The 19467-nt window shown below is 44.3% G+C and overlaps 2 protein-coding genes across 7 annotated transcripts; both read right to left on the minus strand.

Moving 5' to 3' along the window:
- Nucleotides 1-6038: 6038 nt before the first annotated feature.
- Nucleotides 6039-13065, minus strand: LOC109750440 (probable inactive poly [ADP-ribose] polymerase SRO3). Of its 6 annotated transcripts, none has more exons than XM_073504792.1 (5): nucleotides 11780-13065; nucleotides 10380-10858; nucleotides 9714-9961; nucleotides 9483-9622; nucleotides 8221-8438 (listed from the first exon to the last, which is right to left on the minus strand). In XM_073504792.1, exons 2-5 carry the CDS (start codon nucleotides 10793-10795, stop codon nucleotides 8331-8333), a joined length of 912 nt encoding a protein of 303 aa, XP_073360893.1. In that variant the 5' UTR covers nucleotides 10796-10858; nucleotides 11780-13065; the 3' UTR covers nucleotides 8221-8330. The 6 variants fall into 6 exon arrangements, with proteins under 6 accessions (XP_073360894.1, XP_073360893.1, XP_020164986.1 ...); XM_020309397.4 differs by lacking the exon at nucleotides 8221-8438 and having other exon boundaries at nucleotides 9241-9622; nucleotides 11902-12009; nucleotides 12117-12773; XM_073504793.1 differs by lacking the exon at nucleotides 8221-8438 and adding an exon at nucleotides 6039-6476 and having other exon boundaries at nucleotides 10380-12733.
- Nucleotides 13066-15059: 1994 nt separating this feature from the next.
- Nucleotides 15060-18330, minus strand: LOC109750437 (probable inositol oxygenase). The gene is made up of 10 exons (XM_020309392.4): nucleotides 18084-18330; nucleotides 17875-17974; nucleotides 16785-17071; nucleotides 16324-16383; nucleotides 16173-16225; nucleotides 15957-16079; nucleotides 15792-15861; nucleotides 15592-15670; nucleotides 15414-15495; nucleotides 15060-15311 (listed from the first exon to the last, which is right to left on the minus strand). The coding sequence occupies exons 1-10, from the start codon at nucleotides 18112-18114 to the stop codon at nucleotides 15285-15287; spliced, it is 912 nt and encodes a 303-aa protein (XP_020164981.1). The 5' UTR covers nucleotides 18115-18330; the 3' UTR covers nucleotides 15060-15284.
- Between the last annotated feature and the right edge of the window lie 1137 nt (nucleotides 18331-19467).

Consider the following 19467-nt stretch of genomic DNA (forward strand, 5'->3'; position numbering starts at 1 on the left):
TGTACCCATGGAAATTCGAACCAAAATTTTTGACGTTCAAACTCATCACACACGGGTTAAGCTATCTGAATCGTTTGTGATGTTCACATATCGTACACGGTTCTGAATAAGGGACCGTGTCTGATGACACTTTGCGCGCCAGTTTTTTGGCTGAAGCGATTCCAAATTTTCGGCTTCCGCGGAAATATCTACCTCCCCGCCTCCTTCCCCTTACCAAAAGCCACATTTCCCCCCTTTCCGCCTTCCTTTCCAAGTTGAAACCTTCACTCCTTGCTTGCAGCGCCGCCTCCTCGCCGGCGACCCTCCTTCACGCTGATCGGCCTCGCCTATCCAGGCAGGTAATCCACACCCGACCCCCATCCTCCTCCCCCTTCCACATCCCACATGCCCCGACCGCCGGCGCGAGCGTGACACCTTCCACCCAAATCACCGACCCATCCACCAAATAAGTGCCGGCCTAAGACATGGTGCACGTAGTATAGCCAGGATCTCAAGGACCATTTGGCAGCGGAGAAGCAAATCGCGGCCGCACGCACGGATGAGGTCGCGATGGCTGCCATTCACCGACCCCAGATCTTGGAGGAGCACCTCGCCATCGAGGCCACCGTTGACGCCTCGCGCGCTGACGCCGCGACGCAGTTGGCTGCTTTAAACGACAGTTCGTGGCGTTTTCTCGAGTCCATCATTTGCTAGCTACTTCCTTTCCTTAACAAATTCTAGTGAATTGTGCTATCTACTTTTACCATGCAATCTTCTGCTATAGTGTATATGTTCTATATGCCGTGCAATATGGTGTTCAGTTAACTGCTTGGTTCAGTTCTGCAAATGTGATGTTCAATTCTTTAGGGTGCAATATTGTGCAATGTGGTGCTCAGTTAACGTTTGGTTCATTTGTTGTGGTGTTTAGTTAACTGCTTGGTTCAATTCTGCAATGCGATGTTCAATTGTTGTAGCTGTATTCTGTTATTGTATACCATGTGAGAAATAAATCGAATTTGGCTGTACTAAATACATGAGAAACAAATACAATTGCTATATTTCCAAGTTGTTAAGCATGCTTGGTTTGGTTAACTATCTGATCTTCTATTAGGAGTATATTATATTGTGCAATGTGGTGCTCAGTTAATATTTGGTTCATTTGTTGTAGTGTTTAGCTAACTGCTTGGTTCAATTCTACACTGCGATGTCCAATTGTCGTGGGTAGAATTTTGTATTGTTGTGCATGTGAGGAATAAATATGAATTTGGCTGCACTTAATACATGAGAAACATATACAATTGCTATATTTCCTAGTTCTTAATAATGCTTGGTTTGGATAAATGGGTTTTCCATGTGGCTTAAATTAATCTGATGAATCTACAATGTGCTTATTTTTCATCAACATATTTTACTGATAGCATGCGAACCCTTACTTAACCTGATGACTAACTACCTTATATGTGTTGCAGGGAAACAATGGGAAGCACTGAGGTTTACAATCGAGGTTAGCATGTGCATGGTCCGTTTTCTAATAGCACATTATTGTGCAATTGCATGAACCATTCTAATATTTAGGTTTTTAACAATTTGGTCTTGCACATGTAGGTCCTGCTGTCAGAGGTTTTGACCCACTGTTCGACCCTTTTTGCATATGGGGAAATGAGTTGTCCATGAATATCAGTCGAGTCGAGAAACTCAGAAAGATTGTTAGGATAAAGAAATTAGCGACAAAAAACAACAAGATCTTTGTCTGCACAATGAAGAAGACATCAATTCACTACATGATGGTACTAACTATTATACCTTGTCTTTTTTATTCCTTTGCCCCATTTCCAATATAGAAAAGATATTTATGCACATCCTTGTTTTCAGGCCTTTCCAAAGCAGTTCACTGATGATTACCTCTCAAACCACCTGTATGGTCAGGAGGCGAGGAAGGTATTCATACAACACCCACGGTTCAATATTGAAGTGTTCCTGAAGAGGACGAAGGATGGACGGTCAATCATCCACAGGCACTGGCCTAAAGTTACAAAGACCTTCAACATCAATGAAGGCTCAATATTCGCCTTCTGCTTCAGCAGTGTTCCAGATGAGATACATCTGTCTATGTACCGTCTATGATGCTAATTTCGAAAGGTTATAGATGTTGCATGTGAAACTTGGTCCTGGTGTAGTTGTGTAATGGGGTAGCTGAGTGCTGAAGCTATATGATGTTGTACTCTGATGTATTTCAATTATGAAAATGAAATATATTATGTGCTTAATATGAAATGTCAATTAGATTACTAGATGGATTATGAATAATCAAATTGGTTTTTTTATTGCACACTGTTATTGAGAAAACACCGTGTGTGATGCATTCAATAATGCACATAGTTTCTAGGAATAAACCGTGTTAGATTAATGAACAATCACACACGATATCCTCTTGGAAACTGTTTGCGTTAGGCCACCTGGCGCAAACGTTTACCACATAAAAACTGTTTGTGATGGATTCAATAACGCAAACGATAAAATTATTAATATCGTGTGCAATGGCAACGCTATCCCAAACGATTTAACGGGACAAATTGTGTGTGATGTACCTGTGAAGGAAACGTTTTTCTTGGAGCGACTGTGTCGGATGTACATACGAACGGAAACGTTTAGCGGGGACTGAATGTGTGGGATGTACTTGCGACCGGAAACAATTTTGCCGTATAATTGTATTTTTTAGCACTACTGTACGTATTTCCGTATTTGAGCGCTCGTCGGACGCACACGACCTCATTTTGCCGAGCGTGTGTGCCAGGAGGGCATATCCCCGACGGTTTCTGGGTCGTGTGGGAAGGACCCCCCTATCACCCACACTCACTTGGTGACGGTTCCGAAGGCCGTCGCGGAAAGGGGTTAAAAACCGTTTGTTCAGGAGCTCGCTGTACTAGTGATAACTTCTCTTGAGAGCTCATGATTGGGGCATGAATATAACATTGACTTAAGCCTCCCCCAAGCTTGAGCGATAATTTCTCCTTCACGAGGCCAAAAATTATATATATAATTCCGATCACGATGAACCAGATGCATAGGATAAAACTTCTGATGAAATTCCAATTTCAATCGGTTGTAGTTCCATGATCCAATATCATCACATAGCCTATATCATGTCAATGCCTTTCCCTTCAAAGATAAAGGGAATACCTTCTTCTTGACAACATCCTCGGGCATACCTGCAAGCTTAAATAATCCACAAACTTCATCCACATAGATTAGGTGCATATCGGGATGTAATGTTCCATCTCCTGCATAAGGATTAGCTAGCAGCTTCTCTATCATACCCGAAGGAATTTTATAATAAATATTTTCAGTAGGTGCAGTAGGTTGAGGAGAAACTCTTTGCTCTTCCGATCGGGGTGAAGATACCCAGAACAAGCCCCTCAAAGGATTATTTTCCATAGTAACAAGTGACAGTAAATTTCAGCACACTATATAAATGTTTCCTTACCAAATTCCACTTACCAAAGGCGCTTCACTCCCCGGCAACGGCACCAGAAAAGAGTCTTAATGACCCACAAGTATAGGGGATCTATCGTAGTCCTTTCGATAAGTAAGAGTGTCGAACCCAACGAGGAGCAAAAGGAAATGACAAGCCGTTTTCAGCAAGTTATTCTCTGCAAGCACTGAAATTATCGGTAACATATAGTTGTGTGATAAGATAATTCGTAACGGGTAACAAGTAACAAAAGTAAACAAGGTGCAGCAAGGTGGCCCAATCCTTTTTGTAGCAAAGGACAAGCCTGGACAAACTCTTATATAAAGCAAAGCGCTCCCGAGGACACATGGGAATTGTTGTCAAGTTAGTTTTCATCATGCTCATATGATTCGCGTTCGTTACTTTGATAATTTAATATGTGGGTGGACCGGTGCTTGGGTGCTGCCCTTCCTTGGACAAGCCTCCCACTTATGATTAACCCTCTCGCAAGCATCCGCAACTACGAAAGAAGAACTAAGATAAATCTAACCATAGCATGAAACATATGGATCCAAATCAGCCCCTTACGAAGCAACGCATAAACTAGGGTTTAAGCTTCTGTCACTCTAGCAACCCATCATCTACTTATTACTTCCCAATGCCTTCCCCTAGGCACAAACAATGGTGAAGTTGTCGGGGAACGTAGTAATAATTAAAAAAATTCCTACGTGTCACCAAGATCAATCTAGGAGATACTAGCAACGAGAGAGAGGGAGTGCATCTTCATACCCTTGAAGATCGCTAAGCGGAAGCGTTACAAGAACGCGGGTGATGGGGTCGTACTCGCGGCGATTCAAATCGCGGAGCTCGTGGTTCTCCGGCAGGGCTTCGCCAAGCACTATGGAGGAGGAGGATGTGTAGGAGGGGGGAAGGGCTGCGCCAGGGGAAGGCTGCGGCTGTCCTCCCACCCCCCCCCCCTCTATTTATAGGGTGAAGGGGAGAGGGGGCCGGCCCCCCTAGATGCATATAGAAGGGGGCGGCGGCCAGGATGGGGGACTTGCCCCCCAAGCAGGTGGGGGGCGCCCCACCCCGTAGGGTTTCCAACCCTAGGCGCCTTAGGCCCTTGGGGGGCGCACCAGCCCACTAAGAGGCCGGTCCCCACCCATATTCATCCCACTAGGCCCTCCGGGGCAGGTGGCCCCACCCGGTGGACCTCGGAACCCTTTCGGTGGTCCCCTACAATACCAATGACCCCCGAAACTCTTCCGGCGGCTGAAACTGGACTTCCCATATATAAATCTTTACCTCCGGACCATTCCGGAACTCCTCGTGACATCTGGGACTCAGAACAACCTTCGGTAACCACATACAATTTCCCGTTACAACTCTAGCGTCACCGAACCTTAAGTGTGTAGATCCTACGGGTTCGGGAACCATGCAGACATGACCGAGATACCTCTCCGACCAATAACTAATAGCGGGATCTGGATACCCATATTGGATCCCACATGTTCCACGTTGATCTCATCGGATGAACCACGATGTCGGGGATTCAATCAATCCCGTATATAATTCCCTTTGTCCATCGGTATGTTACTTGCCCGAGATTCGATCGTTGGTATCCCCATACCTTGTTCAATCCGGCAAGTCTCTTTACTCGTTCCGTAACACATGATCACGTGGCTAACTCCTTAGTCACATTGATCTCATTATGATGATGCATTACCGAGTGGGCCCAGAGATACCTCTACGTCATAGGACTGACAAATCCCAGTCTCGATTCGTACCAACCCAACAGACACTTTCGGAGATACCTGTAGTGCACCTTTATAGTCACCCAGTTACGTTGTGACGTTTGATACACCCAAAGCATTCCTACGGCATCCGGGAGTTGCACAATCTCATGTTCTAAGGAAATGATACTTGACATTATAAAAGCTCTAGCAAACGAACTACACGATCTTGTGCTATGCTTAGGATTGGGTCTTGTCCACCACATCATTCTCCTAATGATGTGATCCCGTTATCAACGACATCCAATGTCCATGGTCAGGAAACCATAACCATCTATTGATCAACGAGCTAGTCAACTAGAGGCTCACTATGGACATGTTGTGATCAATGTATTCACACATGTATTACGGTTTCCGGTTAATACAATTATAGCATGAACAATAGACAATTATCATGAACAAGGAAATATAATAATAACCATTTTATTATTGCCTCTAGGGCTTATTTCCAACAGAAGTGTCATGTAGTCGACGTTCACATAACACCACTAGAGGAAAGACGACATACATCTCATCAAAATATCGAATGAATACCAAATTCACATGATTACTTATAACAAGACTTCTCCCATGTCCTCAGGAACAAACGTAACTACTCACAAAGCATATTCATGTTCATAATCAGAGGAGTATTAATTATCATTAAGGATATGAACATATGATCTTCCACCGAATAAACCAACTAGCATCAACTACAAGGAGTAATCAACACTACTAGCAACCCACAGGTACCAATCTGAGGTTTTGAGACAAAGATCGGATACAAGAGATGAACTAGGGTTTGAGAGGAGATGGTGCTGGTGAAGATGTTGATGGAGATTGACCCCCTCTCGATGGGAGGATTGTTGGTGATGACGATGGGGTAGATTTCCCCCTCCCGGAGGGAAGTTTCCCCGGCATAACAGCTCCGCCGGAGCCCTAGATTGGTTCTGCCCAAGTTCCGCCTCGAGACGGCGGCGCTTCGTCCCAAAAGGTTCCTTCTGATTTTTTCAGGTCAAAACACACCATATAACAGAAGATGGGCGTCGGGGGCCTGCCAGGTGGCCCACAATGACGGGGGGCGCGCCCTGCACCCTTGTGGATGGCAGGTGGCCCCCCACTGGTACTTTCTTCGCCCAATATTTTTTATATATTTCAAAAATATTCTCCGTGAAGTTTCAGGACTTTTGAAGTTGTGCAGAATATGTCTCTAATATTTGCTCCTTTTCCAGTCCAGAATTCCAGTTGCTAGCATTTTCCCTCTTCATGTAAACCTTATAAAATAAGAGAGAAAAGACATAACTATTGTGATATAATGTGTAATAACAGCCCATAATGCAATAAATATCGATATAAAAGCATGATGCAAAATGGACGTATCAGTATACACATTTAACATTTTTCAAATACATTTTAACATTTTTTATACACATTTAACATTTTTCAAATACAAATTTAATAATTTTTATACATGGTCAACATTTTTACTATACACATTTAACATTTTTGAAATAAAAGTTTAAAACTTTTTGAATACGTGGTCAACATTTTTTTCATACACATTTAGTATTTTTCAAATACAAGTTTAACATTTTTTAATACATCGTCATTTTTTTTCTATACACATTTAACATTTTTCAAATCAAGTTTACTTGTTTTTATACCTGGTCAATATTTTTTCTATACATATTTAACATTGTTCAAATACATTTTATATATTTTTTCATACATGGTCAACATTTTTATTATACACATTTAACATTTTTAAAATACAAGTTTTCCCATGTTTAACATGGTAAACTTTTTTTTGTACACATTTCACATTTTTCAAATACAAATTTACCTTTTTTCTGAATAAATGGTCACATTTTTTCTATACATATTTAACATTTTTTAATAGATGGTCAACATATTTAATTTGCACATTTAACATTTTTTTAGTTTTTTATTAACATTTTTCAAATACTTGCTTAACATTTTTTTTAAAGATTGATTATCATTTTTAAAATACGTGATCAACTTTTTTAAAACATTCTATATTTTTTTGCGGGGAATATTTTATACATTTTTTATATACATGGTCAACACTTTTTTATACACTTTTAACATTTTTGAAATGCATGATTAACATTTTTCAAAATCTGACCTAAAATATATTTTTGTAATATATGTTTATAATTTTCGACAGCGTAAACAAATTTTCAAAAAAGAAATAAAAAAATGAAACAAAAAACGTGAGAGAGAAAAAACAAGGATGTGCCCTCCAGCGCACCAGGGCTAGCTCATCTGGAGATGTCGGGTCAGTTTGGATAGTGTCCTCGCTAGTTTGCCTGGGCAAAGCAGCTGCCTGGTAGCGGCCTGGAGATCTCGACGAAATTGCCTGGCCAGGCTAGCCTGGGCCTATAGCGTTTGGATTCAATCCTGGCCTGCAGTTGGGTCCTCAGTTTTAAAAAACTATTCAAGCAGTGGGCCATATTACTTTTGTTTCTTGATTAGGCGCGAGGCAGCTGCCAGGCGTGGAAATATGGACGCCTGGACGAGGCTGAGCATGTTGCGTGGGCTAAGTACTATTTATCATATTATTTTACTAGCAAAAGTGTCCGTGCGTTGCAACAGGAGAAATAAATTATCACCCTTAGCGTCTCATCCCTGTTATCACTTATTTTCCACGATGTCCACTACACGCGAACGTTCCACCTAAACTTGGAACCAATAAAGAATTGCATCGTCTACATGTACAAACCAGCGAACGATTGTGTTTGAGATCCCGGCCACATCTGCACAATCTAATGCTTGCGCCTTGTATTTGTGTATCCAGATTTTACATCATAGTAGTTCAGTACCAGTCCGTAAAGGACACAAACAAACATCAAATTCAACTTTAGTTTAGTACAAATGCCCGTGCGTTGCAATGGGCGTGGCAACTCGCAAAACCTTATCCATGTGACCTTATGCACCATAGTTTAACATTTTTTCCAGAGCCTGAAGTTTGCACGTTAAAAAGCCCTCTTAGCGTTCTTTTTCTGTTGGAAGATTAGTTCAATTATAGTATAATTTTTGCTCCTGTCACAATCGGTCTCATTGGTTAAATTTATGATCAAAGTTGAACCTCGGAAAGCGCAGGCGCACTATATTTTGAAACGGAGGTAACAATATCCTGATACTACAGATATGCTGACAGCAGAGTACCAAGTGGAACCAAACTTGTAGGCAAGTAAACCTGACACCATACCAATCTGTAAATAAGAAGCAAAAGGCAAGTAAAACATAGCTCACACAAAGGACCAAGAATTAGTGGCATAAATTACCAAAAGCAACCGACTGTCCTATAGTTGAAATCAAATTCTAAAGTGGAGGCTCAATATGGTAGAGACCCGGCATCTTTTTATTTTAAAACTTGTAGCCCCAGGAATTACTCAGGGACTTTGTACACTGCAACAATTTAGTGTTTGCTTGTACACCACCGAGGACATATAATTGTTAGCTAAAGTTCTCTCAACAACCTCCATCTGTAAATTCAGTAAATTTGTACTGAATTGACAAGGATCAATATGTAGCTGAGCACCCTCTCATATTGATCGTTGTCTACCTATACACGGGGCAAATTAGTTATCAAGTTCCAGATTCAACAGAGATGAATATATGTACCACAAACAATAGGGATTGCTCTTGATGGACACGATGATCCATAGCATATTGCACAAACTGCTAAGTTCCCTCATATAGTTTGTGAATCAATTTTTATTTTTTACTTTTTTTTGAAAAACATGAATATTTATTTGTTTTTAAAAGTGAATGTTTTATTAAAACTCGAATGTTTTTTAGGGAGAACATTATTTGAACATTTTTTAAATATTGTGAATACTTTTTATTTTTGTGAACATTTGGAAATGCATTTTTTTCATAAAAATTGGATCTTTAAGGAAATTTTGACCAGTTTTTAAAAAGTGTGAATATATATATAACTATGTACATTTTTTTTACTATTTTTACTATGGATTTTTATCAATAGAGTTTGTTGCTTGGTTGGGAAGATTCTTTTTATTTTTTTAATTATTTAGGCTTAGCCAATAAAAAGCACTTCACGTACACACTTCACTTACAGATAAAACACACACTCTCTTTTTCTATATATAAAAAAAGACACGCAAACTCATCTCCCTTCCCCCGTTTTCCATTCGCAAGTGTCCCCCTGCTAGAGACCAATTCTCTAGATTTCTTTCCGTAATTGCTATTATATTCGCACACCCTATACTAATAATCATCCCCCACCAATTTACCTTGAAGCGATTGTAGGTCCCCTGCAATATCTGCAGCTTGGAAGATGGCACGAACCGCTGGATCTCTGCTAGAAGCGTCGGAAACATGTCACGAGCCACCGGCGAAGGCTTCTTTAGCATGGAGGTCGCTCCGGATGATCCTGAAACCCAAAATTTCAACGAATAATAACATGAGATCCAGGCACGTCTGGGAACAATTACAGCACCAATTCAGACAGAACACTCACTAACCTTGCATCTGATGGAGGCTGGGACACTTGAAGCTGACGACATACTCTGGGAGGATCCTCATGTTCATGTCCTTGCCCCAAACAACATACCACTGTGGGTTCTGCATGTTGTCGGCGGCACTGTCGTAATTGTCACTGTTGGGGTGGAGCTTAGAGGACCCGGCTGGGATGGCCTCTGGCCAGCCCATCAGAACACGGCACAGCACGATATGCGCCTCGCCGTTCTCATCTGCATTTGCTAGCATTGCGCTGCATAAAAATGATTTCATACTCGTTAGTTCCTTTATGCACTGCTTCACAGAACATTCAGAACATATTTCATCACCCGGACTCTAGGTAGCAGGAAACATGATTTAGTTTTGCTCGTATTCGTCCCTTCCACAAACCATTACCCAGTCAAATTACTGCATTCATAGATAAACTAATACTGTCGTTCATGCAAACTTGTTTCCCCCTAATTTTTGAGCTAGGAGTATGAATCAAGATATAGAAACCAAAGGCTAAAATAACATGGAATCAATTATATTATGGGACGGAGGGATAATATGAATGCAATTTGGAACAGATCCTGAATTGGTAACTGTGTCTGATAAATTATCCTACAGCTATATGCCTATATTCATGCTTGCCATCGATCAAAACCACAAATTCAGAACTCTGACCTGACCTGGCATAAGGAGACTGAAGCAGCGAGACGTGGACGTCGTCGCCGTGCGCGCGATGGCCAAGGACCCGGCTGTTCGTCCTGCCGAACCCGTGCTCCACCGCCGCGGCCACGTCCGCCAACGGAGCGCCATACCACGCGAACTTGGCATTGCTCCCGTCAGCGCCGCGCGCAGCGGCTAGGAGTTGGCCCTGCATTTGGAACGTCCTGGACCGGGGACCCTGCACGACCTTGTGCACCGCCGTGATCGCCACGCCGCCGCCCACCCGGGGGCTATCCCGCTGAGGAAGAGCTTCTTGACAAGTAACAACCTGGTAGAACTTGTCCGTCTCCTCCAGCCTCACCGCCCTGCCCCAAGCTGGCCGCCCTGCTGACCCTGCCGGGCTCCACCGTGTCGCTGCTCTCGTCGGACCTCTCATTCACCCCGGACGAGGCCCCGTACTCCAGCTCAGGCTCGCCCCTCTTCCTCTTCCTCCCGCTCTCTGGCACAGGGAAGAAGCAGATTAAAAAAAAAATGAAATTCTCTATTGTTATAGCCCTCAAAAAGCAAAAATAAGCAAATTAATTTTCTGAGCACAAACACACCGAGATAAGATAAGCTAAATGAGGCATCATGCCTTATTTTTCTGAATACAAACACACTGACATAAGAGAATCTAAATGAGGCATCATAACTTAATTTTCTGAATACAAACACACTGACATAAGAGAATTTAAATGAGGCATCATGCCATCAGGAACCGAGCGATGGAAACTTTCAGGCAAGGATTAGAAACATGGTTGATTCTGAGAAAAAATGTAGGAGATGACACCTCCTTTTCAAGAGAAAAAAATGTGAGAGATGATGATTCCTGATCTCACTGAGTTTGTGCAAGCTATACAAAAAAATCCACAAAAAACTTGTAGTTAAGTAGTTGCAGTGCAACCTTCATGCCTTATTTTTCTGAATACAGACACACTAACATAAGAGAATCTAAATGAGGCATCATACCTTAATTTTCTGAATACAAACACACTGACATAAGAGAATCTAAATGAGGCATCATGCCATCAGGAGCCGAGCGATGGAAACTTTCAGGTAAGGATTAGAAACATGGTTGATTCTGAGAAAAAAATTTAGGAGATGACACCTTCCTTTGAAGATAAAAAATGTGAGAGATGATGATTCCTGATCTCACTGAGTTTGTGCAAGCTGTACAGAAAAATTCCACATAAAACTTGTAGTCAAGTAGTTGCAGTGCAGCCTTCAATGTTTGGACGGCAGCTAGAATATTAAATGAGAAGACAATGATCTTTTTTGATTATTTGTCACAGTACTGCAGCTAATCACCCTAGAAGGTCTTTTTGTAGTAGGTTAAAGAAAATTCAGGTTGACGCTGAAACATCCACAATAAGAACCTCACTTTCGGAATATGCTTTTGGACAAAGAGCACAAGACCAGCTTGCCAATGTTGAATTTGTCAATTTCCTAGCTTATAGCAGCAGGGACTTCATCAGATTAAAGTAAAACAACTTCGGCTTCTACCTGTTTGATCAACCAGAGTAAATCATGTCACTATCAGGATCAGATTTCATGACTTTACGCGAACCGCTTTACGCCAACCGCAAATCACATGGTAAATCAGACAATCACCTAGCATGTTGTAGGCATACATAAGAAAATATGCTCAAGGGATTAAATCAAATGAGAGAGTGAAAGAGGCAAATCAGGAGAGAGAGGGAGGAGATAGCAGCCTGTACAGAATGCATGGATGTAGCCTTGCCATGGCAGCCTACACATCAGGCCTGCTGCACGGAGAGTGCTTGAGAGAGGCAGAAGATCGGGCTGGATTGAGGACTCCACCGTGTCGCTGCTCTCGTCGGACCTCTCATCCACCCCGGACGACGCCCCGTCCTCCAGCTCAGGCTCGCCCCTCTTCCTCTTCCTCCCGCTCTCTGGCACAGGGAAGAAGCAGGCCCCGCGGTCATCAATCCAGCCCATGGCGACCTCCTCGGTGGTGCCAGCGTCGAACAGGAACTCCCTGCCGCCATACACGGCCCTGCGACCACCCTCCCGTCCAGGGACGCCCGGCGCAGAGGCACAGCCCACGCGCCGCCCTCGAAGCAGAGGAACCTGACCAGAGCGCCGCTCCGCCGTTCCGCCAGCCCCGGAGGAGCGGGGGCGGACCAGCGCTCCCAACGCCGCCGAAAGCCACGGTGGGCCGCGGGCGTGAGATGCGGCGGATCCTGCCGATCTCGTCCGGATTGGGCGAGGGTGGAGAGAGGACGGGCACCGGAGGCGGAGAGAGGCGGATGTGGGCGCGGCGGTGGTGCAGAGGAACCCGCGTCTTCTCGTGCGCGGCAGCGATATAACAACGGGTGAGTCTCGGTTGCATACGAAACGTTTTTTTTTCACTTACGGTCAGGCTTCGGTGGACTGCGGGTTTATTTCCATAAAAGCCACGGGTTTTTCTGCAAAACACCGCGATTGCCCATACAAATTGTAAAAGCGTATTATGATATGGGAAGAAAGCGTATTGTGACTGTAAACCCCACAAAGTCAATTCATGCTTTATTATTATAGGAAGAGATTTAACAGGCCAGGCTAATCATGTTGTTGGAAAGGGCCAGGCCAGGCAATCAGTTTTGCTTTAATGCCACCAACCAAACAATTCCCAGGCAGACTCCGGGCACATGCCAGGCCAGGCGTGTTGTAGTGTGGACATGATCCAAACTGACCGTCCTGACGCAAGGGCTTCCCTAGGTCTCAGGCCAGCGCGGGAGCTATATCTCGCTGGCAACAAGATATTAGCTCGTACCGTGTCTGGTGTGAGTCTAGCGGGCTGGCCCAACACTATAGCTTCCGTAGTGATTTTGAAAGATTCTATGGACAGGTTTTAGAAGCTTCATGTGGTCCTTCTTTTTCGTTGTTTATATGTGTTTTTTATCAATTGTCGCCATTTTTGTTTTTGTTTTATTCATTTTTATTTTTAAAATACATGTCGACTTTTTAATACACGATGTACAATTTTTGCATACCTGTAGAACAATTTATGTTGAAAATACATGTTTGAACAATTTATATTGAAATACATGTTTGAACAATCTTTTAATACATGTTAAACATTTTTTAATGGTAGTACAATTTTTTTTCCTAAAATCACTTGAATATTCTTTTACATTGTAAAAATGTCACAAACATATTTTTTAAATGCGTGAATATTTTTTGAACATGCCACAAGCATTTTTAGAAAGTGTACGAAACATTGTTTTTAATTATGCAAACATTTTTTTACAATGTATAAACATTTTCTCGAAATATCTTCAACATTTCTTCTAAATTCCTGATATTTTTAAAATGTCATGAACATTTTTTTGAATGGTATAAACATTATTTTAATAGTTCACTAACAATTTTTAACAATGCGTTAACATTTTATAAATGTGCAATGAATTTTTTGAGAGACACACAAGACAGGGGCTCACCTGAGTCAGACCCACCCTCTACCGGAAGTGGATTTTGAATCACCACGCGATTCTAGACATGTGAGATTGCCACCATCGGTGATGCCACATCCGTTACCATCATCGTGTGGATTAGGGCCATCGGCGCCGTGATCCTTGGTTGAGAGAGGCACTGTTAATTCTACCAGTTTTGCTATTTCTCAGGCACCTGAAATTTTATGTTGCATCCGTCACTTTTTTCTTCTTCCTTCCATTCTTCCTTCCTCCTTCTGCCCAACCTTGCCGGAGAAGAACAAGCCCACTATCTAGCTTAGGGGAAGCCATGGCCTCACTATCTATGTAAGGAAAAAGTCACAACCCCATTATATATCTTACTGGTGGGGCGGGGGTGAAGGGGATTGCCAAAGTTTCACCGGTGGTGCGGGGCTTAGAGGGATGGTCGGGGAGGTGGCCAGTAACAGCGGTGGGGGAAGGTTGAGGGGAGGGCTGGGCGGCGAGGTGGTTCGCGGCAATACCCGTCGACCTCAGGGTGGTGGAGACAGGCGGATGGGGTAGGCTGCGAGGGATGAGGAACTGCCGTGTGGGAGGAAGAAGATGAACATGTCGCGGCATGATTGAGGCAGTTGGATATTGATCCGATGGTCATGAAAGAAAGTAATTGATGGAAACGGTTTTCTTTCAGACACCTATTAAATAGACGATCCCTAATTCTACTCCCCACGGAAAAAGCGATCTTCTCGGAGCATCTCCAACAAGTGTAAGATAGGTGTTAATAAATTTGTTACCTAGGACATATGAAGGATGTGGCGTTAAATAACGAGGAGAGAGAACAAAGTTGTACTCCCTTTGTCTGGGTGTATTATTAGACCCGTTCTTATTTTGGGCTAAAGTTTGACAATAGATTTAACGAATAAAATGTAAACCATATGTCACAAAAATTAGACTGCGTGAAACCTCTTTTGTAGCACATGCTTTATATTTTTCGAGATTCCCTCATGAAGTTTTTGGGAAGGAATTTGTGCACGTGTTTCAGCTTCCAAGGAGCAGATTCCGTTTACCAGAGAAGAGTGCAAGCAGCACATACTTTCACACATACTGTATCTGTATGTACTTGCAAGGTGAGCAAAATCATTTCGTTTACAACCTGTAGAACAGAGCACACTCCACCACGTGACATATGTGGTAAACAATTCAAACTAATAAAAAAAATAGAACCGAGCACACTCGAAAGGCAACAAATACCGGCAAATAAATTTTATTAGGTATACGCCAAAATACGCATGGCTGATGGCCCTACTGGCAACGCTCACTCAACTTGGATGTGACATGATCCGTACATAGTAGTATCACGCACCATACACGTACGACAGCTCGTAACAATCTTTCTTCCTTTTTGCTTTCGACGAAGGTAAATAAACTATCATATGTTGTCTGGGTTCCGTTCCCTGTCTGGGCGTGGCCTCCTCACCATCTCAGCTTCCCCGGGAAGTACTGGGAAAATTCAGAGAGGAAGCATCGCGTCAGATATTTTGCCTATCGCAGTACTCTCAAGAGAGATGTCAGTGAGTGCAGCCGAAACAAAATCACCATTACCTTGTCGATGAGCGACATGTAGTAGGGCTTCACTTCCTCGACGTCGATCCTGATGCTGCTCTTGCTGTATAGGTCATACTTGCTGCAAGAACGATGAACAAAGGAGCGAGCTCAGCTCCTGCATTTCTCCTTCCTGTCCTTTAAATATACTCCACTTTGTTTCTGTATATCGGCTTACTTGAAGACGTGCAGCCATTTGAGGTTCTCCTTGTCCTCCTCGTTCATCAGGTGCGTGTAGGCTCCATGCTTGTGCAGGGCTGGATCGCATGTACCAAAGGTTTGCATGGTTTCAGCTACCTCAATTACTTGAAAGTAAAAACTTGTATCTTTGCAGGTATTGGAAAGAAAGGAATCGAAGCCATTGCGGCGCGCGCTTACGGTAGAAGGAGTGGTATCTGATGATGAACAGCCCTGCAGAAGGAAGGGTGGTCTTGTTCTCCTTGGCAACCTGAAGACGGGCATCGCAAAAACATTTCAAGAACTTCATCGTTTGGCGATGAACCAGGGCGCCACGGCGAAGGCGAGGAACGAGGGGGAGCGTACCAGGTACATGTAGTCGTCATGGCCCCATGACATGAGCACCTTGTCCAGCCCGCACCCCTCGGAGTAGGCCCCGAACTTGGTGTTGAACTCTGGGTTGTGGTAGTCAGGGTTCTCCTTGAAGTACTGCACGCATCGCAGAGACAGAGACAGAGACAGAGTTAGAGAGCAAAGCAAAGCTTCAGCCTTCGATCGGCTCATAGGCGTCCAAGTGCTTACCTTGGAGTGGACGTTGCATTCGTCGAACGCGCAGCCGACGGGGAAGGTGTCACCTGAAGAAAGATGCCAGGAAGCTCGTCAGAGATTCAGAGCTGAATTTGGGACAGGCTCTGGAGAGGCTTGATCTGCAGGGGTTTTGCCGATTGATTACCTACGACTGCCCACTGAGGAAGCTCCCCGAAGCTGGGATGCAGCAGCACCTTGCCCAGATCTGCACACCGTGGCAGCTCACACATGAGAAAAAGGAACAGTATGCGGGGCCGGCCTGCCCGTCGGTGGCTGTTCGAGGTGAGCCAAAAGAGGACTACATTCTATTGGTTATCCCCGGGAAAAAAAAGCCAGGAGAGTAATGACCTTGTCTAATATGGGACTATGGAACCTTGTAACACACTATTCTCTCTTTCGCTTATTGCAATCCTAGCTAGTTAGACCCTAGGTAGTTAAGATTGTAAAAAGAAATGGATTCAAGATTCTGAAAGAATCTGTGGAGGGATCTGATTCTCAAGATTCTGGGAGAATCAGCAAAAGAGTTGAGCCATAATGGACGAGATAAATCTTTTGCCTCTGTTTTAGAAAAAAAAAAGGCTACACATGTAAAAGTTAGTTAGTTACCATGGATGAGGCCAGTGAGGTGGAGCCAGTCCTCGTCGGGGTAGTCCTTGCGGATGGCCTCGGCGGTTTGGAGGAGGTGCTCGATCTGCGGCATGTCCAGGTCGGGGTCACTGTCGTCGATGAACTCGTTGAGCAGCTCGATGCACTCCCAGATGCTCATCTCCGTCTTGTCCAGCCGCCCGTATGCGTCCCGCATCCGCTGCACAAACTCGTACGTCTGGTTGATGTGGTTCACGCTGTAGAACTCCTCCACCGTCTTCTTCCGCTCCGACTCCGCGTCGTAGTCCCTGGAGGCATGTATCAGTTTCCACTTCAGTATTGTTCGTTGGTGGTACGTACCACTTCTATATCTAGATGTAAGACGTTTTGGCAGTTTAATTGAACCGTCAAAACGTCTTATATTTAGGAACAGGGGTTGTAGTACTTATCAATTTGATACGCGGAAAGGTTTGATAAGCATGTGGCACGGAGTGCATGTGGGGACAATGCCCTGCCGTGCGAGCTCTGCTTATCGCGGAAAGAGAAAAAGGGAAGACTTTGAAAGCTGAGATCCAGAAAATGTTTCTGATGGACATTTTTAGTCAATTTCCTAGCATATCCAGTGGGAGTTTCTTGCCGAGTTTTTTTTCTTTTTGCGAAAATGATAAGATTCTTGCCCAGCTTAACTTCTGCCACTCCAATTTTAGCCAATTTCCCTAGCAGGAGGACAGCTTGTTATTGGTTTCAGCTCCTTCTAGGAGGCTCTTCCCAATACCGTTATGCATAACATTCTTGTCTATCTTAGGGGGGCGAGGGGGCGGGGGCGAGGGGGGTGAAGGGGAAGCAACAACCTTCCTTGTCTATCTTAGGGATGCAGAGGGTGCATGGGGAAGAAGGAACCTCCTTGTCTATCTATCTTAGGGGTGCTGCGGGGGTGCAGGTTCATCCGAAAATCTCACGTGGTTCGCCTGTTTAGAGGGATGCTCGGGGGCGAAGGCAAGCATGATGGCGGGGGAGGTTGAGGGGAGGAAAATCTCACTTGAATTGATGATTTTTTTTTTCAATCCAAGAACCATGGGAGCTCGAGGAAAGAAACCCCATGAGAACTCACCTGAAGGTGTGGCCGAAGGCGTTGGAGTCCGGCACGGTGAAGCCGCCGTCGAGCACGAGCTCCGCCGGGTCGCCGGCGACCTTCCTCTCCGCCGCCGCATCTGCAACCGGCCAACAGAAATCCGAACCAAATATCAGCATCGCGCCTATCGCACGGGCAAGGGAATTATTAAAGAAGCACGCAAATGATATGGGTAAGAGGAGTCTCACCAAACTGAGGCTGCTCGATGATGATGGTCATCTTGAACGGAGAAACGATTGCCGATCGGAGCTCGCGGCAGCGAAGCAGGGTCTGAGAAGACGGTAATGGGGTATTGCTCGGCTCTGCTCTGCAGGAGGCAAATCGCGAGCGGTATTTATAGGAGGGCCGAGGGGGGAGGGGCCCAGGCGTCAGCGAGTGGTGGTTGGGGTGAGGGAGATGGCAACGGAGGCCGAGGGGGATGGAGGAGCCGAAGAGTAAAACGTGACGGCGTGTTGATGGCGCTACCCTGCGGATTTTGGATTTATTAAAGGGGTCGGTGACTCAGCCATGGCGTGGAGCTACGCCTGTGGATGACAGCAACAGCTCATGCCGTCTGTTTTCTGCCTTTTTGCTAGGGCCTATTTTCATTTCCTTCCTCATCCGGTTTTCGTTCTGTTATTAACATCTTTTATTACACCCTATATTTTTTTTACGGAGGTAGTGTTTTTGTGCAAGAGGTATTAAACTGGCAGCTTATGGCCTCTTCCTCTGGCGAGAACGAAAAATAAGAAAAAGAAAAACTTAAGGCCACTTTAATTCAATCGGTTTTATCGGAAAACAGAGGGTTGAGATCTTATGAATTTTTTATATGTGAATTGTTTGATTCATATGACAAAATACTGGATGATTTTTCTAAATAAAGTTTTGAAACTAGAAGGGCAAGAACTAATGCTTATGCGTACGCTTAAAGAAAGGCTCATTCACTCCAACCTATTGGAGACAGTCCTTTGTTTTTGTTATGGTGCATCCACATATATTTTGGTACAAATTAATCATGTACTATTCCATGAAATTGCAGCCATGTGCCCCCCCCCCCCCCCCCCATAGTTTTGAAACTCTACAAATGAAGGAAGTCTTTATCTTTATGTTTTACATTTTGGTTGGCCATAAAAAGATGAGTAATGTTGCAGTGACAGAACAAACATGTTTTTATGGATTCAAAATGTCTGGCATTAGGTGCCATTTTCTCAATGAAGATTAAGGAGGAAGGAGGGTCCCACCCACGTGAAATTCGGGGGCGGGGGGGGGGGGGGGGGGGGGGGGAGGTTATTAGTATCGGGGGTTCCATATTACCTTAGTTAGTATCCATCCGTGCGTTTAGGATTCCCCTTCGCCACCCCCTCCTCGAGAAACGTGCGGCGGGACTTTACCAGAGGCAAGAGCGGCGGTGGTCTCACTCAGAGACCACTTCTCGCCGTACTTCGCTATCTTCTCGTCGAGGCGGCGGAGACGACACTTGCTTGTCTCGGCCGTGGTCATCGACCGGTCGATGATCCAGACCGTTGCGAGCTCCCGGTCCTTGAGGATTTGCCTTGGCGGGACATCTGAGTCCGTGAACTCCTCCAGGCTCAC

This window comes from Aegilops tauschii, chromosome 7 (assembly GCF_002575655.3).
Source record: "Aegilops tauschii subsp. strangulata cultivar AL8/78 chromosome 7, Aet v6.0, whole genome shotgun sequence".
NCBI lineage: Eukaryota > Viridiplantae > Streptophyta > Magnoliopsida > Poales > Poaceae > Aegilops > Aegilops tauschii.